Genomic DNA, 22,965 nt, shown 5'->3' with positions numbered 1-22,965 from the left:
ATGAGTGCCTTTTCTATAAATCAATTAAATCAATTAAATAGATGTATATTAAAAATATCAAAAGAGAAAAAAAAACATAAAGTGAAGAGCATATGTATTAGTTACACACTTACATATGAACATTGAGATGAATACAATTAATTAGGGAAAATGTCTTATTTCATATGAACTCAGCAAGAATTGTATTAATTCGGATGGAGATAGAGGCCAAGGGGTACCAAGTATTTCGTTCTTAACCCTTTAAAATTTTATATTTTTTTAATAAGAATTGATACTATTAACTTCTAATAAAATGAAACTATCTAATACCTCTTTATTCAGTCCTCTCCATTTTAAATATTTTATTTTGTTCATGTTTGTTCTACAATTAAACCAGTTTGGCTGCCTTTATAAAACTAAAACCACGGAACATGCAGTTGTTATTCGCCTCTGCTGCCCCCCATAATTTCAAACTTTTAACACGAACTAATTATTATTTTTTTTAAATTTGAAAACTGTTGTACTTTTATTTATTTCCCGAAAGAGCAACAAATTGAATTTGGGTCGTTTTCATTGACAAATTGCACCAGTTCCTATCCATCTTACGTCGCTTTACTTATGTGACTGGAACAACTATGACATTTTGCCATATTTATTCCAATATAGTGCTGACATGATACAAGGAAAATAAACACGACTTGATATTGATCGATCAAATAAAAAGTATAGGAGAGGTCGCTTTTTATCTGAAATTAAATTAGATTGGATGCCAAGTTGCCAACTATAATGATGTATCAGTATCATTTAATTAAAGCCTTTTTGTTCAAAATAAACAAAATAATAATGATATGTATATATCAGATTTCGGACTTGACGAATACATTGTGAATCTTTTTTTGAAAAAAAAATGTCAAAGGTTTGGTTCTAAAATTTAATTAATTAATGCATGCATATAAAAAAAATTGTTATATATATAGATGTTATGGAACATGTAGTGACGATTTTGTTTTTAATTATCAATCGTCTGCATTTATTATCCTATTCAAAGAACCGGCACTGCCAGGGAAAATTTTAAATGAAATATATAGAATATATATGTTTGGTTTCAATATTAGAATGGCTAGAATAGTGAAATTAGTATTTGTTTTATTAGAATAGTTTGTTTTAACTTTTTGTGAGAATAGTTTGTTCTAATGAGACAATAAAGTTTGATTCCTTATTATAACTATACTAATTCATTCAAACATCGAATATCTTGTTCTCAAGAATAGCCTATTTTCATTGCAACCAAATTTTTAATGAAGTATATGGCAGAGTAAAACAAGATCCAATAGCATTATTATTTTTGAAATGAAAAATGGAGGTCTAGCCTACTAACTTTATATTACAAATAATTTATCTACTTTGTGGATTTCAAACTCATAATTTTTTACATGAGAATCATAAGAATCTGGCTTGAATAATTTAATCTTATAATTGAACTTCAGGTCAATTGATAAAATTAGTAAAATGACTTTGGGCCAATTCATTAACATAATTTATATTCATATGGCTTCAAGCCATTAATTAACATAATGATATAATCAGATGGCTTTTGGCCATTTCATTAACATAATTTATGTTTAACACAAAATAATATCAAAAGATAACATAATATAATATTATCATCCAGTAGCATTTTTATGATCAATATTTATTAGGAAAACAATTAATGCAAATCAAATCCCTGTCTGCTAAGGCTTTTAACAAATAATTTATTTAAATTTTGTCTTATTCTAGTGTTGTTGAATGGTTGATAGATAAGTAATGGAAACTAGTGCCTTTTCAGAAAAAATGAGATAGCGTAATTTACTTCTCTATTATGTGTTTCTGGATCATTCTTTGATTATGAATCTTAGATTTTTATGTAAAAACTTTGAAAATGTTTTTCCTATTAATATATCTGTTAGTTGGAAATTTTCCACTAATCATAATTTTTTTTTTAATGAAATGAAAACTAAGTTATTACCTAGCTAGTAAACACGACGGCTTCAATAATGAACAGTTTCGTAGGTGGTTTGTCTATCTGAAAAGTTGAATGTTTTTTATATATATTTCGTTTAAAAAATTTGGAAGTCAAAAATTAATTACTTCAATATTATTTTCTTATTGAGTAAAAATTGAAGCTTAAGCGGAGAACAATATTGTTTCTGTCACTGGACTAAAAACTAATTTTTCAAATTAATTAATTAATTATTACAATCTTCACATGCTATTTGAATTTTGAAACTACAATTTTTTATAAGAAGAACATTGTTTTTATCACTAGATTAATAATTAGTTCTCAAATAATTTTTAAATATTTACGTTTATCTATTTCTTAATTAGTTCTTTTTTGTGTTTTTCTAGTACTTTATTTACACTTTGAGGAGATGACAAAAAAAGATAGAAGCTCTATTTGTGTTCACTATAAAACGATGAAGCTCATTGCAAGGAAAACATGAAATTCTTTGAAAACTAAATTTATAAACAAATTTACTCTGCATTTCAAAGCACGAAAAAGTTATCAGCGAGCTAGTTCGGTTCAACTCAGGTTGTTCTCCTTGGATTCGAGTGCAAAATAAAACATAGATGTCTTACTAATTAGTTAATTAATTAACTTCGGAAAAGAAAGTTGCATAAAATAATAATAAATTATATACTGATATAACAACATTAATTTATGATATATGATGAAATCGAAGGATAGTCACTCTAACTCTCAAAGAAAAAAAAAATATATATATATAATAATAATAATAATAATAATATAACAAAAGAGCTGTAATTTAACGAATTAAATAATCGGTAACTATTATTTTCGCTAATTCTGACATCATTCAATTAATTGCATTCTCCGCTAGAATAATTAGAATAGTTACTATTTAAGAATAGTAGATAATAATAGCATATAATCTTGGTAAGAGAATAGTGCTAACTCAAAGCTATTCGGAATAGTGAAAAAGTTGTTTGGATGCACTATTTGGAATAGAGTTTGGAGGAAATGAATAAAGCAGAGAATTTGAAGCTATTCCTGCTTTTTGTTGGAACAACAGAATAACGCTATTTTGCCTGTTCCTAATAGTAACTATGATTGTTTGGATGACCCTAATTTAGAATAGCACTGCTATTCTAAGAATAGTACTATTCTCAGACCATGCAAACATACCATAATAAACAGAATACACACATCCATATAATACTAAGGGAAAACAATTGAAACATCGAAAATCCGTAAGTATGTCATGTCGGATTAATAAATGAGATAGTTGATATAGTATAATAGGCTGTGATTTGTGCGTGCTGTGATTTTAGTTACATATATTGTGATTAAAATCTAAAAGAATGATCGTAGTATGCAAATAGTCCGTAATTAAATTGTTCGGTTGCATTTAACTTTTTTTTTCGTAATTTATATTTATTTAAAAATATAAGAAATTTTTGAAATATTAAGAAAAGTTTTCAAAAAATGTGCCTGTGATTGGTGTCGTGACTAAAAGTGTTGTTTTCTATACAATGATCAAGACAATTTTTATATTGTGTCGTGTTTTCTTTACTGAGAACTAGTCATAACATGAAACACACATGTTACAATACGTAACTGACAAACGTACCATATTGTTTCGTGATAAAGTCAGTTTCTACGTGTCAATTTTTTCCACTCTAAAGTACTATATCAGAATAGGTGATAGATGTCTGAGGAGGAAGTAGGAGTGTCAACGGCTCAGAAAAAAAAATTACCGTTATAATCCATAATTTTGAATATATTTAATCTGTATAATGCCGTAAACAATATATATTATAATTTGATTTCTGAAAAAGAAATAGAAATATATATTACTTTCATCATGATATACAGAAGGATTAGAAAATCCGGTGCTTTACTAGCTGCGATTTCAAACTTAATTAGATAATCGGAACCATTAATTCCAAAGTTTTAACAATAAAATAATTTCTCTGTTCGTTATTTCACTTTTGACATAACGATACCTTTCTATCTTTTTTTCGTATCGATCTCTTTGAATGAATAGGTCAATCAAAAAGAGGAGCTGAGAATGCGGTATCATTGAAGTTCAGAGAATAGAGTTCTCATCTCAATTAGAACACGACGATGATTAGTTCCAGTCGTCAGAGCGTGGTGACAATCGAAAGAGCAGATCCGATCGTGAAGCGAGATGGGAATTAAGGAATAACGGTGATTATGAGTGTATATAATTAAGTAGGATTCAAAAAGTAGATCTAACAAAAAAGTATATCTAAATATTTACACAATAATTAAGGGTGATGAGAGTAATTTGGAGGATTTCGAGAAAAAAAAAAGGAAATCTAAAAATTAGTCATCTGATTCGTTGTAAATATATATTTTTTTATTAATCAATTATTAGTAGGCATAAAAACCACTCACCTTAAAAAAATATGTTTACTTTCCTATATATATATATATACAAAAAAAAAAAATAGTTTAGAGAAGGATTGACAAAATAAAAACAATTCAGTCAAATAAAATATTCATAGCATTTTCTTCCTAATTTATGATTGACGAAAAAAAATAACTAATGGCAAGAATATCTTAAAAAGGGGCTGCAAAAAGCATACAAGTATCTTTTTTGTGAAAATATAGAACAAACATGCTTTTAAAGAATTCACTGCTTTTAATAAATGAAAGGAATCGCTTACCATTTTTCATCTTAACAATCTTAATAATCATAATAATATTTAAATTTAAAGCCCACTATTATAGTATAATCTATATTGAAAATATCTTTCTTTTTTTATAAAAAAATATTGAGATTTGATGCATGTTTTACGGTTCATCAAATAATTTATTTTTTTAATAATTTAAAATTAATTTCTATTGTTACATTACTATATAAAACTCAAATTGTATGTATTTTTTAATAAAATATCTATATACTCAACAACACATCTGTGAATTTAATTTAAATTTTAAATTATTTGAATTGATATAAAAATATGTATTGTAAAATTATTAAAGTAAAACGTATCCTATCCTTCACCTTGACGTGTCTTCCTCAGAAAAAGATTGAAAACCAGACTGACTTGTTCAATAAAAGAATAATGGAAAATCATTTTCATAAGTTGCTCATTAAATTGAAGAAACCAACTAATCCACTACATTCCAAAATTGTCACAAATAAATCATTTTCTCTCATTAAAAATCCTCATCCAACCTTTTTGGCAATTTCTTTTTTGGTAGATGTGGATCCTATGTTGCTCTCACATGCCCCCACCATGTAGAAAACCTAATACAAGAATTTAAAAATATCAGAATATTTATGAAATGGTTGCAAATTTATATGTTTGTCAGTGTGTGTGGGGTCCTGATATTATTAATTTATTATTGCATATTTATATAATCAATACGGTGGATAAATTAAATGGTAGATATGTCACATCACATGTCACCTCAACTTAACAAACCAAAATTAGAATTTCTGAAATATAATATGAATTTTTAGCTTGTACTCCATTGGTTATGGATTTTTTTGAAATATAACTCATTTTAATTATTTTAATAGAACAAGTACCATTGAGTTTTTTTTTATATAAAAAACAGCTTTATCGATCCTAAAACAAATAAAATTGATCAACACATATTTCTTAGAACAAAATTAATTTTTTTTTTCGGTGGAATTGTTTTTTATAAAAAACAACTCAATGCTGTTTGTTCTATTAAAATAATTAAAATGAGTTCTATTTTAAAAAAAATCCTGTTTATGGGTAAACGATGAATAAGCAACATTAAAAATAATAAAATATTTGCCAATTGATAACTACAGACAAAGTTGCACAAAATTATAAAATACGTCCACAGGCCTTTCATCCAAAAAAAAAAAAAAAAAAAGTTTATGTTTGTATTTCTGGCCAAACGACAACAGAAATTGTTTAAAGAAAATTTAGAGAAAACAAACGACCATAAGCGGATAAGCCGCCACGTCTTGCTATACAAACCATTTGTTTCTGTAGCAGGATGTAATTTCTTGTTTTCAATGGACATTAGTTAGGGGTGAAAACGGAGCGGATAATGCTGATACCATATTCGCATTCGTCGGATAATGAGCGGATATGAATACAGATACGAATAGTAAACGGATATCAAAATTCAAAATTAAATCCGTCTTAAACGGATACGGATACGGAACAGATAGTTCACAGATACGGATATAAAACAAATAATGGTTGGATAATTAAGATATATAAAATTCTAAGATACAAATATTAATTAAAACATTAAATATAAATATTAATGAACTTATAAGAGATGGGAGGTAATCTATTAATATAATATATATATCAAATAAATGAATGGTAACAAAAGATGTTGTGGTCTAGTGGTTTGAAGCTTAGTTTTCAAAGGTCTTGAGATGGGAGGACATGGGTTCAAATCCCACCTATAGCAAATACTAATTCCTCATTTATATGGGTCCGGCCAAACTATCCGAATCCGGATAATCCGGATATCTGCTCCGTTTAGGACTCCGAATCCGGATCTTCTATGGATTTCCTATAATTATCCGAATTCGTATCCGGCAATTATCCGAATCGAATTCAGATTATATGCGGATACGGAGCAGATATCCACCGAATAATTCGGCTCCGTTTTCACCCCTAACATTAGCAGGTTAACTCTTCAAAAATAATGAAATTATATACTTTTTTCTCTAAAAATTATAATATCATATTTATTCTTATAAATTTTGAATTTCACAAATTTATTCAATTTATTGTCTTTTCTATTAGAAAACATTTTAAATTTCTAATATATCTATTTTATCTTTTATTAATTAAATAAATAATATGAAGTTTGTTGAAGATAAATGTTCAGGCTTTATAAATTGGGTAATAAGAAGATTGAATATATTAGAATATAGGGTAAAATGGGAAATTTCTAAATTTAAAATGAGTTTAAAAAAAAGACAATAAATTGGGTAAATTTATGAGTTCCTGAAATTTAAAAGGATAAATATTATATTATGAATTTTACCGAGGAAAATACGTCATTTGTAGAATTTTAAAGGATACACATAAAATTTCCCCTTAGAATTATATTTAATATTTTTTTGTCAAATATGAATACAGATAATATGGTAAGAATACCAAGCAAATTCGGACAAAATTTGAATTTTATATATAAAAAATGTTATATTTATACCGGTGAACACAATATTATTATTATTCGCATTTGAAATAACATTTTGCTTATATATTGTACAATTTTTATTTTCTTATTAATACCATTTTTTGTTAAACGTAATAAAGTAAATTACGCAAAGATCAATGATAGTAAATTGACAGTATCCTAATTAGTATCTAAATTGAAAATAGTTTTTACCTAGAAAATTCCATATTCTGGTATATATTTAATTATTGAATGTTTTATAAGGGAAAATTACTGAAATTTTTATTTATAGTATAAAAAAAAAATCAAAACACTCTGAATTTGAGAAAATTCCATAATTATTCAGACCATCAGTCTGCGGCTCCAATTTTTTTTTTTTACATAAAAGTTGGAAGAATCAAAATTTAGTTAATAAATATGTCACAGAAACCGATGGCACATTGTGATTTGTTACAATACATCTATTGATTCAATTGACACAAAAACCAATTAGTTTTGTTTTTATTATTAATATATGTTTTGTAAAAAAAAAAAAAATTGGTGCTGCATATTGTTTGTGCAGACCTCAGTGTTTGAGTCCGCAGAACCAATGTGTGATTTTTTTTTTTATTATGTTATAAATAAAAATTTCCGGGCAAATGATTCACTCACACACGGAAATAAAAAATTGTGTACTGGTTCCATATGGGCCCACTTGCTCGTGGGCCCAGAAAAATCTATTCAACTATTGTACTGGTACCGCACTTAAAACAAACACATGATCTCCTGCAAATGATTGGGTCCATTAAGCACCACTGATACTAAAGGATTTTCTGTGGTCATACTCTGTGTTGTTCACTTCAGAACGGGTAAAGATATTGACAAAGCTGGGATACCTTCGTAAAGCGCATGACTAATAGAATAAAATGAAAAATTATACGACCGATGTGCTGCAATGAATCCAAGTTAGCTCTGTCATATCTTTACCCCTTGATAACTTCATATATTTAACATTCTACCTCTTTTTCTTTCTTTTTTTCTCTGAAGAAGAAAGCCTAGTTTTTGAAGCATGGCTGCTTCAATATTTCTTCAAAGTTCTTTTCATGATGCTTAGTACTATTGACGGTATTGCTTTACACTAGAAAACAACGAAATAAGAAAACTAGTCTATATAATAACAGGCTTATCATTTTCATGAAGAAATTTCAAATTTAGTTTAGCTAAGTAATGATCGTGATACAGTAAAAGTGGGCCCACAATTGAATGAAGTGGGCCCGAAGCATGTTCTTTCCAAAGTAAGATGAACACTATTTTCTAATTTCTATGCTCATGCGAGAAGATGTCATAAGGTGGGCCCACCTGTGAAACCGATCGAGAGATATCATATATTTTTTATTTTCTATTATTACTGAAAGATGACCCATCTCCTAGATCAGGACCTGTTTGTTTTTAAAAATACTAATATAAATACATTAATATTTGAGTAAAGATAATCTTAAATTCAGGTGTTTAGCTTGAGGAAAATAAATGAAAAGGTAAAATAAAATCATTTTCCCATTTCGTATAAATTTAATAGTTAACCATCTGGAATATTCAGGGGTGAAAACAGAGCAGATAGTGGTAAAACCATATCCACATCTCTTTTTCTCATTTTCCGAACACGGAACAGATATCAGACATATCAAACGGATGCAGATACGGATCCGGATGTATTTATTAAAATAATATAAAAAATATTAAAGTTCATAATATTTATCTAATTATAATAGTGAATAACATAAATTTTTCATAATATATATTAAAATATATGGTATATATCTACTATTCTGATACGGATAATTGAAACGTAAAACCATATCAGTATCCTTATCCACACGAATATTCGGATATCAGATATTATCCATACCTTTTTCACCCCTAGGAATATTATTTCACTATACTCAACTGTTTTTTTTTTAAAAAAAAAACAAAACAGTGAAGACAGCACTTATTGCACTGTCTGGTTATGTGATATATAAAGAATGTGTTCAGAAGTAGTTATCATAAATAATTTGTACATTAAATTATTGATTGGAAGTTTGTTTAAAATATCACTGACAACAATACTGAAGCTATGAAGTAATAGTTACCAACAACATGGGTCCATATATTAACTTCCATTTTTGTTTTCATTCAGAAAACATTATAAACTGTCGGCACGATAATCTTTGCTAATTAAAAATTGACCTCTGATTCTATGCATTAATCCATTACCTGTATAAATGAACAGAGGATTTATTGTGGTCAGAAATAAACTCAAAATTTATCTGATTCAAACATTTACAGAAGGCTGAAGAAAAGTTGTATAAGTTCTTATTGATTTGGTTTGTGATAACATTTGAAGATAAATTGTCAAATCAAGAAGAAATAAGGCATGTTTGAATTTTGTGTTCTGTGAATTTGAGGTTTAGTTTTTAAAGACAGTTGTTACTATTAACTTCTCTTGCTTCAATATCAATTGTAGTTCAACTTGTACCGTTAAAGAAGCAAAAAAGAACAAATATATAAGAAAAGAAAACAAAGATAACAATTAGAGGTAGCAAATCATGTATATTGTACCAGAAAACAGTTCATGTAACAAAGATAACACCAATTGGCCATTCCATCAACCACTATAATGTATATTAGTTGGCACGGAGCATTCAAAAAAGAAGGCACCATGGAATCCAAATTTGACTTTTTTTGAGATTTATAATTCTATACATCAATTCCTGTCAATCTGATTTGCTTTCTCTCTCTTTCTCAATGTTTTAATCTTTCGTCTTTCATTTCATTTTCGGCTATTTTAGACCACTGGGGGTTCTGTCAAAATATAGTTTTTAATTACATCTTTTATCCACTTGAATCAACAAATCAACAATGGATAAGTCTTTGAATGGTTTTTTCTGGTAAAAGATATTATTGTTTAATTTGTATGCCATTTCAGAATCCAGGGATTTGTACAAAGAGATGAATGAAATATATAAGTGGTGGTTGCCTAGCCACATCCCACTCAAAAAACTTCTCTTATTTTACCATATCTATACATGCCAGCATGAGTTAAATTTTTTTTCAAAAGATATGAATAATTTTTTAAGAAGTTGAGTGGTTGCATTTAACAGTAAATAGAAAGGAAAAGATTCCCAATCTACATTAAATTTACTGACAAAGGGGACAAAAGAGCAATTGAATGCCTCAACAGAATGATGTAAATAATTGAGAAGCATATTGAAAGAGCCCTGTACCTTCCTAGTAACATTAATTTCAGTGCATTATCATTGTCAGAAATTTCAACATTGATCTTATTATAGGTCTGTTTTGATCTTTTAGTTTAGTATGATATTGAAACAGATTTATTAAAATTATGAGCCAATATTTCTTAATTTCAACATCGATCTTATTATAGGTCTGTTTTGATTTATTAAAATTATGATAAAATGAAGAAAATACATCTATAATTCTTTTTTTTTTCTACTTTGAAAAATATTCCTTAAAATTTCAAATGGATGCCAATAAAAGTGGATGCACAATCGATTTATCTTGGAATAAAATATTTTGTCGGAAAGAATTTTTTCCAAAAGAAAGAAATTATGAGCCAAACCGGCCCTATAGAATGAATGAGTGGTTTTTCTTCGGATCTTGACTTTTGAAGAGAGCAAGTGGAAGTGTGATTCTTTGATAAACAGAAAGAAAGAGGCTTTCTTTCAAGTAGATGTTACGCCTCTGCTTTTGCTAAAGAAGCAAAAAAACCGAACAAAGCGTGGCCTATGCAACAGAATTTGTTCCTTTGCATTATTTCTTCCGACCGCATTCTTTTATCTCTTTGTCATGCTTGTTACAGAATCTCAACCCCATGAAAAAATAAAGTGGAAGAAGACAACATGTTCTTTGTTTTTTTTCCTGGTTTAGCAGTAGTGTTTGTTGGAAGCAATATACGGATATACATCTTTGAATAAACATAATAATTTGAAGGATTCACAAAAAAAAAAAAAAATGGAACAATTTGTTCCTGAATTATGAATTTCCTTGTTTTATTATCTTCTTTGTCAGTTCCACAGCTCTTGCATATTACTGAATAATGATTTCACATATACATTTATACGTCAGAAGAATCAGTACAAAACAGAGATAACTCAACACAGTGTACATATATACAAACTACACACTCTCATCAGCATAAGAAGCTCAAAGAGCTGAGGTAAGGAATCAATATATAAAAAAAAGAAGCAATATATCACCATATTTATGCATACCGGTAAAATATATTTAGGTATGTGTCTAAGCAATCGCAATCGCAAGAGAGCAAAGCAAATACAATCATGAAATTGCCCAATAGTGAAAGGCAGCCTAAAAGAGCCAATGCTTCTTTCTTGGCTTGGATCTCGCCGCAAGTTCTTTAAAATCACAAAAGTAATGAATTTAGTGAAGACATAAAACAAACAATATAATTAAATGACCAAGGGGCAAATCTGTAATATGTACCTTGGGCATCATATAGTGAATTGTAGTGAACTTCTGACCAAAAGCTTAGCCATAGCTCTGGAAAAAGATAGTGAAAGATATATGTAGATAAAGATGATAACCAAAGCTACCAAAATAAAAAGTAAACAAGCACCTTAATAATATCATCTAGCACGAATAAAGAGATGTTACTACTTGCAACCGTATGTGATTAAAGTTTTGGTACCTACTGGTCAAGACCTGCACTAAACAGCTTTTTGTTTGGATCAAGTGTTACCGATCTTGGTTTATTCCTGTTATATTTGGGCCTTGACAAGTCTGTGAACATTAACTCCAGCCCACAACATTAAAGTACAAAGAAATAAAAAAGCCTAGAAGGCTGATTAAATCCAAAACCATATATGGTAAATAAATGGTAGAATATGGTACTGGTATGAACCGGTCTGCTAAGGAGACAACAGACAAGTAGCCATGGCCTTAATCCATGATGTAATGAATTCTTTCAAGAAATAATCAAATCAATTTGGGGTTGAACCAACACAATTATAATAGTTACCTCTTTGAGGGGCTTCGGATTGTGGAATTATTTCAACAAAACAAGTATCTCTAAATGACGTCAGAAGACATACTTTTGCCACAAACTGCTCAAATAAAATTTAAACTATTTCTTAGGACTTCTCAGATCACGGAATTTAATTGAAAAGATAAATAGCACACAGGAACTTAATATGGAGTAAGCATAACTTCCAACAATTCTGATATAAAACTCAAATAGCAGAAAGCAAAGTTAATAGAGATGACGAAAAAGAAAGAAAATAAAGTACAATCATCACATATTAACTGTTGATATATCTTAAAATCAAGCACAACAAAGGCGTGAGGCTTTATTTTCAAGAAACTGTATTATTGAATTAACTGTAAATAAAGATAACCCCTACTTTGACGGATAAAGGAAACAGATTTCCATTCATGTTTATTGGCCATTGAGGGCATAATAGCAGATGCCCGAGACCAAGTGACTATTAATAAAAAATAGTACAATTTTTTTTTTCCCACCTATCACAGCTGATTACTCCTTTTTTTTTGCAAAGATTGTAGACCCTCTTTCAAATATCTATCAAAATGGTATGCATATTTTGATCCATTTCGAAAGAAATCTCAAGAGGGTCAATCCCCCCCCCCCCCCAATTCAGATCCTCCCCGGTACAGTAATAGGGAATCTTTTACAATTACTGGATCTGGACCGTTCTTTTTAACTTGGCACGAATCTCAAAGCCCAATAATACTGCCCCCTGCTCTAGCCCAAATCCCGAAGCGGCTGGGAGTTAATCTCAAACCATAAAGTGAACCATTCCCCCCCCCCCCCCCCCCTCCCCACCACCACCAAACCCAAAAAAAATTAACCGGACCCCCAGAAGTAATGTAATAACAAATAAATAAATACAATTTTGTTGCTGACTATTTTACCTTGTCAGCTGCTGCTTGTAGTGTTACATGATCTCCCCATTCGCCAGATCTGTGCAGTATGCAACAATTTAGCTCCTAGGAAAGATTACCTTTCCGTCGTTACTAAAAAAAAAATAAAAATAATGAGGAAGAAATAGCATACTTGGCCATTTTCTTGCAGTATTTCTTGTACTTCATTGGTACATATCCTTCATACAATGAACGAAATTCTTTAAGCTGCAGTAGATGACAAATACTAGTTCAATAGTCAAGTGTTATTCAAGTGTGTCAAAAACAAAAAGGGTAGTACTATTACCTGACGCACAACATCCTTGCGCACATTTTTATGATATTCTGGCGACCTGAACAACTGGTCTGACAATGCACGGAACTGTCACCAATAGAGATAATAAGTAAATACTGAGAAAAGTGAGAGATAGAAGAAAAAATGCAGAAAGAAACAAAAGTAATCACCTGGCAATTCCCATCTCCAGAGACTTTTTTTTCTTGTAGACCATATGTATTTAACCTGACAGAAACTCCTTTAGCCTTTCATTGTTTTGAGATTGTGAAAACACACACACGTCCAAATTGGAAAAGGATTTAGACTGGTACCTCTGGAAAAGGCGCTCATGGTCGAAACTAGCATCGTTATAATTGGGAATGCAAGTATTTATGCGAGGCACATGCTGCAAAAGCCATAACCGCCAACATCAGCGACATAACATGTAAATCTAGAACAATAATGAATTGAGCGAGAGAAAGACGGGGAGGGATAAGGGTTAGGGTTAGTTACAGGAATTGAAGAGAGACTAGATAGGCGTTTGGCAACTGCGTTATCCAAACCGGCATACTCCTCTGAAAGAACAATTGCTATCATTCTGTCATCATCAGTTTCTGTTTGCTGGCTGCTCTGTGAAGTTGAGCTTGACGAAGCCCCTTCATTGTTATATCTATTCATTGCTGAATTTTCCCACTAATTCTGATATTCATGAGATAAAGTACAGAAGCATAGGTGCAGGGTAAGTTGCCCAGCATAATCTCATAACTAGCATCTTAAAAAATATCTAATATAATAAAAGACCATTGTTTAGTAATGCTAGCCTAGATAAACAAAGTAGCTAATCAATCATTATTTGGATCAATATTATTCCACAAAACAATCACCAGATTAAGCTTTAAATGAGACTCACGCTCTGAATTATGTGAAATAGCCACGATTATAAAACTGAGTAATTTGGAAAACTTTGGCTTCCACCGAACCAATAATCTTGGCAAGGAAGGATCAATTGGCTTTAATTTAGATCAACTTATCTCAATTACCGTTGTTAATTGTCTAACACTTTGAATGGACTTGCATTGCAAAGGTTAGCAATCAAATTTTTATGCTGATTACCTCTGCAGTTCACGGATCACAATTATACCAGTATAAAGAGTTCCTTAAATATACAAATTGTACACTTATGCCGTATGAACACAAGGACATGAGATTGAGGATAAATACTAGCAAAGTTTACCAGGACAAATTTTTGTTTTCATACATGTAACATACTTATTCAAATAACTAACATGACTGGTAAAACTAAGCTTATTCATGAGTATAATATTGAGAAAGTGTAATGAATCGAGTACGAGTCTTCTGTGAAATGCTTAAGCCACACAATTGAACCAATAGTCTAATTTGCAGTTCATGAAAATCGTGTAAAATAAATATACAGCATTATCATATTCGAAAGGAAAGACGACCCAATCCTGAGCTAGCGGACCCAAAGTATTCTACCGTTGGATCTCGCGTTTGAAAAACTAGAAATGAGATCACCCTCAGATCAAAAGGATTTCAGCTCAAAGAATTTGGGATCAACTAATCCGACAGTAATTTCGATTCACAACATAAAGATAAATCGTAGAGAAAGGGAGACGGAGCAATGCACACCTTATAAATCAAGAGCTCTTGCACGAAGGAAGAACGAAGCGCGAACAGAGATAGGAATATAGCTCAAAGGAAAACTCAGGTCCGATTGGGGAAGAAGGCTAGTAAAATATAGATGCACCGATTACTATGCGATATTATATGTATCGAGTCGGAGGCCTTGGGACTTATCTGATACTCAGACCCGCTACACAGTTTATGAACGATCCTAAGAGAAGAAAATAACTCTGTGAAGACTGAAGAACACGGGAAGGAAACATCGTAGAGTAAATGAAGCGTTTCGGACGCCATGTATACTTGACATATTTCGGTTGCACCTGGAGCACGCGGCCCAATCCATATACTCGTGGATTGCGACTTTGACTTGGGCAGTTGGGCTTGAACAATTCGATCTTTACTCAAAAGGAAAAATCCTTAAAGGCGGAACACGGAAGCGAAGAAACCGCGTAAGGCGTAACTCCAGGCCTCCAGCGCCAGACGATGTGTAGAATAGATCTGAGTTGTCCGTTTGAATCTGGTACGAATCGTAAAACAAACTCCTATATTCCAAATCGGCACTAAATTGATATGGCCGTTGGTGAGTACTGACTACTGGAATATAGGAGTTTGAATCGGACGGTCCCGATCTATAAGGTGTGCATACAAAGCAATTCCGATCGGCACTATATTCCAATCTCTTTTTCTTTTGATCTCTTTGTCTTACAAAGCAATTCCAAAGCTAAATAATTTAGAATGTAAAAGTTATTCAAATTAAGATCAAATTTGTTTTTGTTTTACGAATTCTGTTAGTTAACTCAACCTCGATCAGATGTTGATCCAAAATTGGCCCAATGTTTTTCAAACTATGACTACTTTTCACATTAAGACTTTTTTTCATACTTCACTTAGAAAAAAAGAAGATTATTATTAAAAGATGAATTTTAAAATAAGACAATTTTTAAAAGAATTTGAATGCGGCAAATTTAAAATTAAATATTTTTTTTCCCTAAACGTTAAATACTATGTATAATGAAGAACGATTTAATAAGTTATGAAATCTTCATGTGGGAGGTCATGAGTTCGAAACTCAAATAAATGAACCAACCCTGAATGACGATTATCATGGCTCAATATAAATTTTAGAAAAATTTTCAAGTATGTCCATATAAATTAATAAAATAGCCACTATCTTCTTGAAAATATCATAATGTCCTATATTCCCATAAAAACTTAAATCTTTTTTTTTTTCATTTATCTCCATTTTATTTATTTTACATTTTAGTTAGTTAATTTTAAAATTAAATTGACAAATATATACTTTCATTTTAACTTCCATTTCTTCCAAATAGCCCGTGTCATTCTAATAACATCAAAGTATATTTTGCAAGAATTAGCCTTCGGTCTAGTGAGAAAAACAATATCCTTTGTATGAAAGGTTGCAGGTTTGAAACTCGGATAGAAAAATTCTTTTTGGATATATCAAATAGTCTGCTAACTTGACCTCCAACCTTTACTCAATTTTTTTTGTTCTGATTATTCTGAACTTTTTTTATTTGGTCCGATCGATTTCACAAAGTTTATAATGATGTCTAGGCTTATCAGAACCAGACTGGGCCTAAATTACCTAAATGGACGAAGTATACCTCAATTTGGTCCGATTCAAGGCTTAATATGCTACGGCACTTCTGCAGCTTGGTAGCGGATAAAAGAGGAATTGAGAGCAATAATATTGAAAGTTTTGACTATTAAGATTATGCTTAAGAGTTAAGACGCTCACCATTTTATGCTTGTTGATACGTTCTAACTTCGGAGAGATTAGATCGCAATGTGTCTAAGCACGTCCTAACTCGAGAGAAGTTAGTCCGTGCGGGTTAGGTGTGTATTTATTACGTGTCCAAGTAAGAATTGAGTGTAGATTCAACGGGTACGTAACTCTATCCTCTATGTATTGTTTATTCCTGAAATCTCAGTCTCTCCGCTCAGTGAACTTCGGGTTATTTATAGACCTATAGGTCGGTTATAATCTCGTATAGTCGTTCCGTATGGGCTTCCCCACAGGCCAGTAAGTCGGTTTCGAGTGTCGTACGAACGACTTGACAAGCTTGTATCGTGGGCCGGCAAGGTGGTTTAGTGTTCCGTACGGACGACTCAAGCGGGTCTGCTATTTGGGCTTGTTACTTAAACTTAATACTCAGCTCATAATGATTTTATTGGGCTTTTAGTAAAATGGCCCTATCACCCGTCATACTTATTAGTAATAGACATGGATGGCTCATGGCTGGAAGGTTGGAATGGTGGCTTCATAGTGTGTATTCTAGGAAAATAAATCTGCTGTAATTCTTGGGGAATTACAAGACTCTGTAATCCCAATCTGAACTGTTGGTCTTTCTCGAGATTTGTGCATGAAAACTTATTTTTTTGAGATCTATGCAGAAAATATTTGAACGGTTGATATTGGAATTTCAGAGCCCTGTAATTCCTTTCGGGCCTGTTCGGCTGGGATGGAATAGAGGAATTAGACGGAATTGACGTTCTATTCCAGCCGAACAGACATAAATTGAGCGGGAATTAAAGGAGTAGAATAGAGGAATTAGACAGCCTCTTCCGCTTTTCTCAATTCCAACAGGAAGGTGGAATTAGAAATTAGACTTGGAAAAGGAACGCCAACAATCATTTTTACCCCTTCTTTTGCTTACGTGGCAATTTTATCTTCATTTAATATTCGTTCATTCTCTTCTACCGACACGCTTCCAGAGAAGGAAAAAGCTTTTCTCATTATTTACTCCGGCCATTATTTCCGACGATCCACTGAGAGATTTGCGAAACTAAGAGTACGAAATGGCTAGACACAAATTTCTCTTTTAAATGAGATCCCTCTTGCCATGGTTCTTCATTCGTATTTCTTTCCCTTTTATCTTTGTGTATTAGACTAGAGGTTAACGATAGGAAGGTTATCAATTTATGTTCTAGGATGATCATTCAAATTGCTCTCGCGAAAATGGTTCCAATTCCAGCACAGCATGGTAATATTGACAAGTATGACATATTGAAAGGTTTTAGAAGAAAATGATTCGAATAAATATGTTTATATTAATATTTCGTTCTTCTCTAATATGTGTACAATGCGATGCTTGTATAGAACTCTAAACAGCAATTTAATTACGAGTTATAACTTACAAATTAACTCTAGCTGTAGGGGAGAAATGAAATTAAGCTTAGACAAGAAGAATATGCACTCATTTAGAGCGTTGAGGCTGTTGGAGAAGAAAGGTGCGACTGTCCATTTGATGCAACAATGGACACATCCATTCTATGTTATCACATCCCCAATTCATGCTTATATATTTCTCTAATTTTATCTTTTTTTTTCTTGTCCCGTTAGCTAATAAAAAATTTAAAAGAAACGAAATATTGTGTTTTAATATATTTATATTGATGTTTGCTTTAAGATTTAATCATTTCAACTAGATACAAGCAAAATTTTCTATTTTCAGTGGCATGTTGCATGAAAAATATATACAAAAAATCAACAAGGCTATATGAGTCATTTCTCTACTAGGTTCATATTTAATGACTTTGTATTTTCACAATTCCAATTGATATACTTGCCGAACATGATAATAAAATAGTGAAATATCTCGGAAGAGTGGCCAATTCCTAATTCCACAATTCCTCTATTCTTCTCTATTCTCTTGCTATTCCATAGCTTGCCGAACAGGCCCTTCGGGATTACAGCAGATTCGGACTCGTATTCTAAGGGTGAACTGGTAGCTTATAAAACAGCTGCTAAACCAGGCTTCAGTAGAATCGGAAAAATAGTATGGCAGAGCCGGTTCCGTCACAGAATGGCACAGTTACAGCAGCACGTGTGTCGGTTATGTGTTGTGACTCGCGTGTCTCATGCCGTAACCATCTTTAGAAAATTTGGCACGACACGGCACGCAAAAGATTTAGTTACGGCACGGCACATAGTCACGCAATTAACGTGTAATTAGGACCGTTAGATCTTGACCAAATGGTGAATTTTGAATAAACTAATCTAAATTATATATGATTAAATGGCCACGCGAGTCACGTTTGGTCCACGGCATGTTTAGGTATGGTGTGACTCACGTAGCATGACCATTCACGTGCTGTGACTACCTCTTGACATTTTAGTCACAGCACGACATAGCACGTGAAAAATTAACTTATCACGACACGACACGAGACCAAAGTCACGGCGGCCCTCCCTCAGATTGTGACTGGATCAGCGTTTTCCGAAGTGTTTGAATGCTTGAAGAAATTCAAAGGGAGTCCAAATTTTAAATGTATACTGCTATGCAAAAAAAGGAAGAAGGCAACAGTGGGATGAAATGGGGTTTACTTTTCCTTTGTTTTTTCCATCTGTAGTAGAATGAATGATTTTTTTTTTAGCAGGCAGAGAAATGTTTTTCCTATTTTATGACAGGTTAGGATATGCTGCTTTGAGTGAATCTAGACAGGTGAATGACTTTTGTACCAAGTGCCTGTTTTAATGGAAAGCCTAAGGGCGTTTACTGATAAAAATTAAAATAAAAAGAGCATTTTTTCAAAGAAAAATTAATGATATGATGTAGGTTATATCATTAATTTTTGGATATTTCTTGCTTTGGAAAATCACGCAGAGAAACCAATGCTTCCATCTCAAGCTCAAGCACCTTCTCAAGTTCTCTGGAATCGGACCAAATACAAAATTTATCAGAAAAACCAGTTTTGAGATTATTAGAATGGTACATATACCATTTAGGAGAAATGAAGACTAAAATAAAATAAAAAAAAGTATATTTGTCAATTCAATATTTAAATTAACCAAATAAAAAGTTAAATGTATTAAAGAAGTTATAAAAATATTAAATATTTATGGGAACACTAGAAATTCTCCCTAATTTCTTATTTTAAGGATGATTTGCAAATTAAAAAGAGCTGGCGTCAAGGTGACAAAAAGGGAACATCAGCTTTTTCTGTATACATATTTGGCTCTTGCATGGATAGTTGCCAAAAAAAAAAATCAATTGATGGAAGGTTCCAATTCCAATCCTGACATAATTTAGTTTACTTGTAGTGGTGGTGAATTCCAAATGTGTTAATGACTTGATACAGTGATTTCATGATTAATTTATCATAAAAAAAGAAAATTGGGTACTTGTAAGTGTCTAAAGTAGACTATAATAGAAAATGACAAACTTCCAACATACATTCCAATTTTCATATTGTCATGTAATCCTATGTGGGGCCTTGCTGTCCCTAGCAAGGATCCTTCGATCAAAATCATGAAATTAATGGTGAATACAATCGAGACCTCTCGCTAATTTGGTACCTTTTGTTACATTTGATGGATGAGATGAGATGAGATTGAACCCAACAGTTATGTCATACTCTCCAATGTGAAAGTGGTAGAGAGGCGAGGGTATTAAGTTTAAAAATTAAATATCTCATGTTTACCTACAAAATATTATTATTTGGATTAGAAAATTTGGACCGATTTAGAATAATATTTAGTCTTTTATCAAACACTTTTAAAAATTTAACAACTAAGTTTTTGAAATAGGTACTATCTAATAATTGAGAATGCATTTAGAATTTGAAGTTTCTAATTGAATAATATTTTTTAATTTTTATAGTACATCTATTTGATATTTTGAAGAATATTATTTTATAGTACATCTATTTTTAAGTTAAAAATTAAAATTATACACGTGTTCTCAATTAAACAAATAGGGCGTGTTATTAAATTGAGTCGATTTTGAATTTGATTGCTCCATCGTTTCTCACAAAATAATTAATATTCAATTTTAAAAAAATATATAAATTATTTGATGGAATACTAAATATATTTAAAATCAATCAAAATTCGACACACCTGTTATTTTAAAAAATGAAAAACATATTTATAATTTTGATTTACAAATATCAGATAGAGATACTTAAAAGTTAGATGCACACTTGCTCTTATGTAATTATCGTTTATTTGTTTACTATTTTCTCTGTGCTAAAAACTACTGGCGATTTTAGTGAAGTAATTAATTACTTCATACATCAGCTATCAAATAAGAAATAAAATAATAATAAAGTAAAATAAAATATGAGTTAATTTATAATCTGTTACATCATCTGTTACATCATCTCTCAAGATGGATTAACTTACTTTGCATATATCTCGTATGTAGAACCCTTTGTCATAGGTAGATCATTTATCAACATCTTATTTCTCCGAACAGATTAATTTAAACCATAACTTAAGTTATCAAATATGGTGCAAAATACAAAGAATAAAGTAGAGTAAGCAAATTAACTTAAAACTTTTTTAAATTTAAGTAACAATCAGACATGACTTAATAAGGAGTAGAACTAGGGTGTTTCTAAGTTTATCTAGTTTTTTTGTGAACTCAATTTTAAAACCTATCGGATTGGTTTCAAATGACGAATTCAAACCATTGAAATCCTTTTAACTTATGAATGATGCATCTACATGTGAATTTTTTTATTATTTTAAATTAATTTTGTATAGAGTCAAGTGGTCAAAAGGTGTTCAAAAAATGAATGCATTAAAATTAATTTATAAATTTTCTAATTTTAACCATTTGACTTTATACTAATTTAATTCGAAACTTTAAAATTTTCATATTTAGACTCATCACTAATAAGCTAGAAGGATTTTAACAGTTTGGACTCATCGTTTGAAACCAATTCGATAAATTTTAGAGTTAGAGTTCACGAAGAAATTTGGTGAATTTAGAAACAACTTAGTTCTACTCCTTAATAAGTATAGGTATAAGATGAAAATTTTCAATCAAGACATGCATTTCTTAGTGAAAGGAAAAAAAAAAAAGGTGGGGTTTTTGTCCAAACAGCTTTGGACAAAGTCTCATCCAAAGTCTGATCTAAACCGTCTAATTTGTATCAAAATTCGAATAAATATTTAGATTCAATGAGCTATTTAAATTTATTAAGTTTCAAATATGTCTGTAAGAATCTCAATTCAAATCAGGACTTTAGATAAAACTTTGTCCATTGTCAAAAGCCTATGGACAAAACCCAATCCCAAAAAAAAACAAAGCTATAATAATAATTGCTTGCTTTGCTTTGCTTTGCTTCGCTTAGTGCTGCATTGACGTTGAGGCTAAAGGCGAGAGGGAGAGAGATATTTACGCATGTGATCATTTGACCAATTGGTATAACTATGTAAATGAGATAAAACTGATTTATATATTACGCCAATCTGACTTCCTAGTGATGATTTATTTAACCCCACACGGTTCATATATAAAAATAAATTGTCAACACATCAACTGTATATTTTTTGTTACCCATCTGATATTTCAATCTAAACCTCAATTTTATTCACATTACATTATGTCCATATCTATAAAAAATAATGGGAACAAGATCCCAAAAATAAGATGTTAAACACGCCATGTTTCATATTTCAGCAATATGTCTATTTTAAGAGAGACATCAATTACAAGTTAATTACGTAAACATCCTTTGACAGCAAACAAATGTATATTATATATATACCGAGTGTGAAACTAATCCATTTGTTGGGGCTTAAATTTTTGAAATGTTTTAATTACTTCAGCATTATTCTAACATTCTATACTAGCATTTTTATAGAAATTAATAAATTAAATTGTCAAAAAATATATTGATATTTTTTTCTCAAAAAATTGAGAGTGAATTATTGAGGCGATTCTATACCTATACTGCCGGAGCCATCACTGATGCCCCAATAACAGTTGGTATAGGAGTTTTTTTAACAGTTAATAAAAGAGTTTTTTGTACTAGTGTTTGTAATTCGATCCATCATTGTTCACATCTCTGTATGACCGGTTACACAGATTATGTCCTCACTATGTACCGAACCATGAATTCGGTCCAACCATCTCATAGACCACAAATCAATGATTCAGTCACCCCCTTTCAGGTTTTTTGTCATTAATTAGTCATGTAAACATATGACAAAGGCCAAGGGTGAACCGAACTATTAAATTGG

General features: G+C 31.0%; 1 protein-coding gene across 2 annotated transcripts; it reads right to left on the bottom strand.

Annotated features, from left to right (window-relative positions):
* Nucleotides 1-11,129: 11,129 nt before the first annotated feature.
* On the bottom strand, nucleotides 11,130-15,299 carry LOC144550980 (Cysteine proteinases superfamily protein). Of its 2 annotated transcripts, XM_078298743.1 has the most exons (10): nucleotides 14,976-15,299; nucleotides 13,839-14,024; nucleotides 13,658-13,731; nucleotides 13,517-13,571; nucleotides 13,359-13,433; nucleotides 13,206-13,279; nucleotides 13,064-13,112; nucleotides 12,153-12,237; nucleotides 11,618-11,674; nucleotides 11,130-11,529 (listed from the first exon to the last, which is right to left on the bottom strand). In XM_078298743.1, exons 2-10 carry the CDS (start codon nucleotides 14,001-14,003, stop codon nucleotides 11,483-11,485), a joined length of 681 nt encoding a protein of 226 aa, XP_078154869.1. In that variant the 5' UTR covers nucleotides 14,004-14,024; nucleotides 14,976-15,299; the 3' UTR covers nucleotides 11,130-11,482. The 2 variants fall into 2 exon arrangements, with proteins under 2 accessions (XP_078154869.1, XP_078154870.1); XM_078298744.1 differs by lacking the exon at nucleotides 14,976-15,299 and having other exon boundaries at nucleotides 13,839-14,799.
* Nucleotides 15,300-22,965: the final 7,666 nt, after the last annotated feature.

The sequence above is a fragment of the Carex rostrata genome, chromosome 3, assembly GCF_964058835.1.
Source record: "Carex rostrata chromosome 3, lpCarRost1.2, whole genome shotgun sequence".
NCBI lineage: Eukaryota > Viridiplantae > Streptophyta > Magnoliopsida > Poales > Cyperaceae > Carex > Carex rostrata.
Note: the sequence above shows the minus strand (reverse complement) of the source record. Positions and strands in the feature narration are given on the sequence as shown.

Bases quoted from the DNA above. Each gene is read 5' to 3' on its own strand.
- LOC144550980 (XM_078298743.1), bottom strand. From the start codon at position 14,003: ATGAATAGATATAACAATGAAGGGGCTTCGTCAAGCTCAACTTCACAG. The intron at 13,434-13,516 runs GTGATTACTTTT...TATTGGTGACAG, and splicing joins CTGGAGATGGGAATTGCCAG to TTCCGTGCATTGTCAGACCA. The intron at 13,113-13,205 runs GTATGCTATTTC...CATACTGCACAG, and splicing joins TACTGCAAGAAAATGGCCAA to ATCTGGCGAATGGGGAGATC.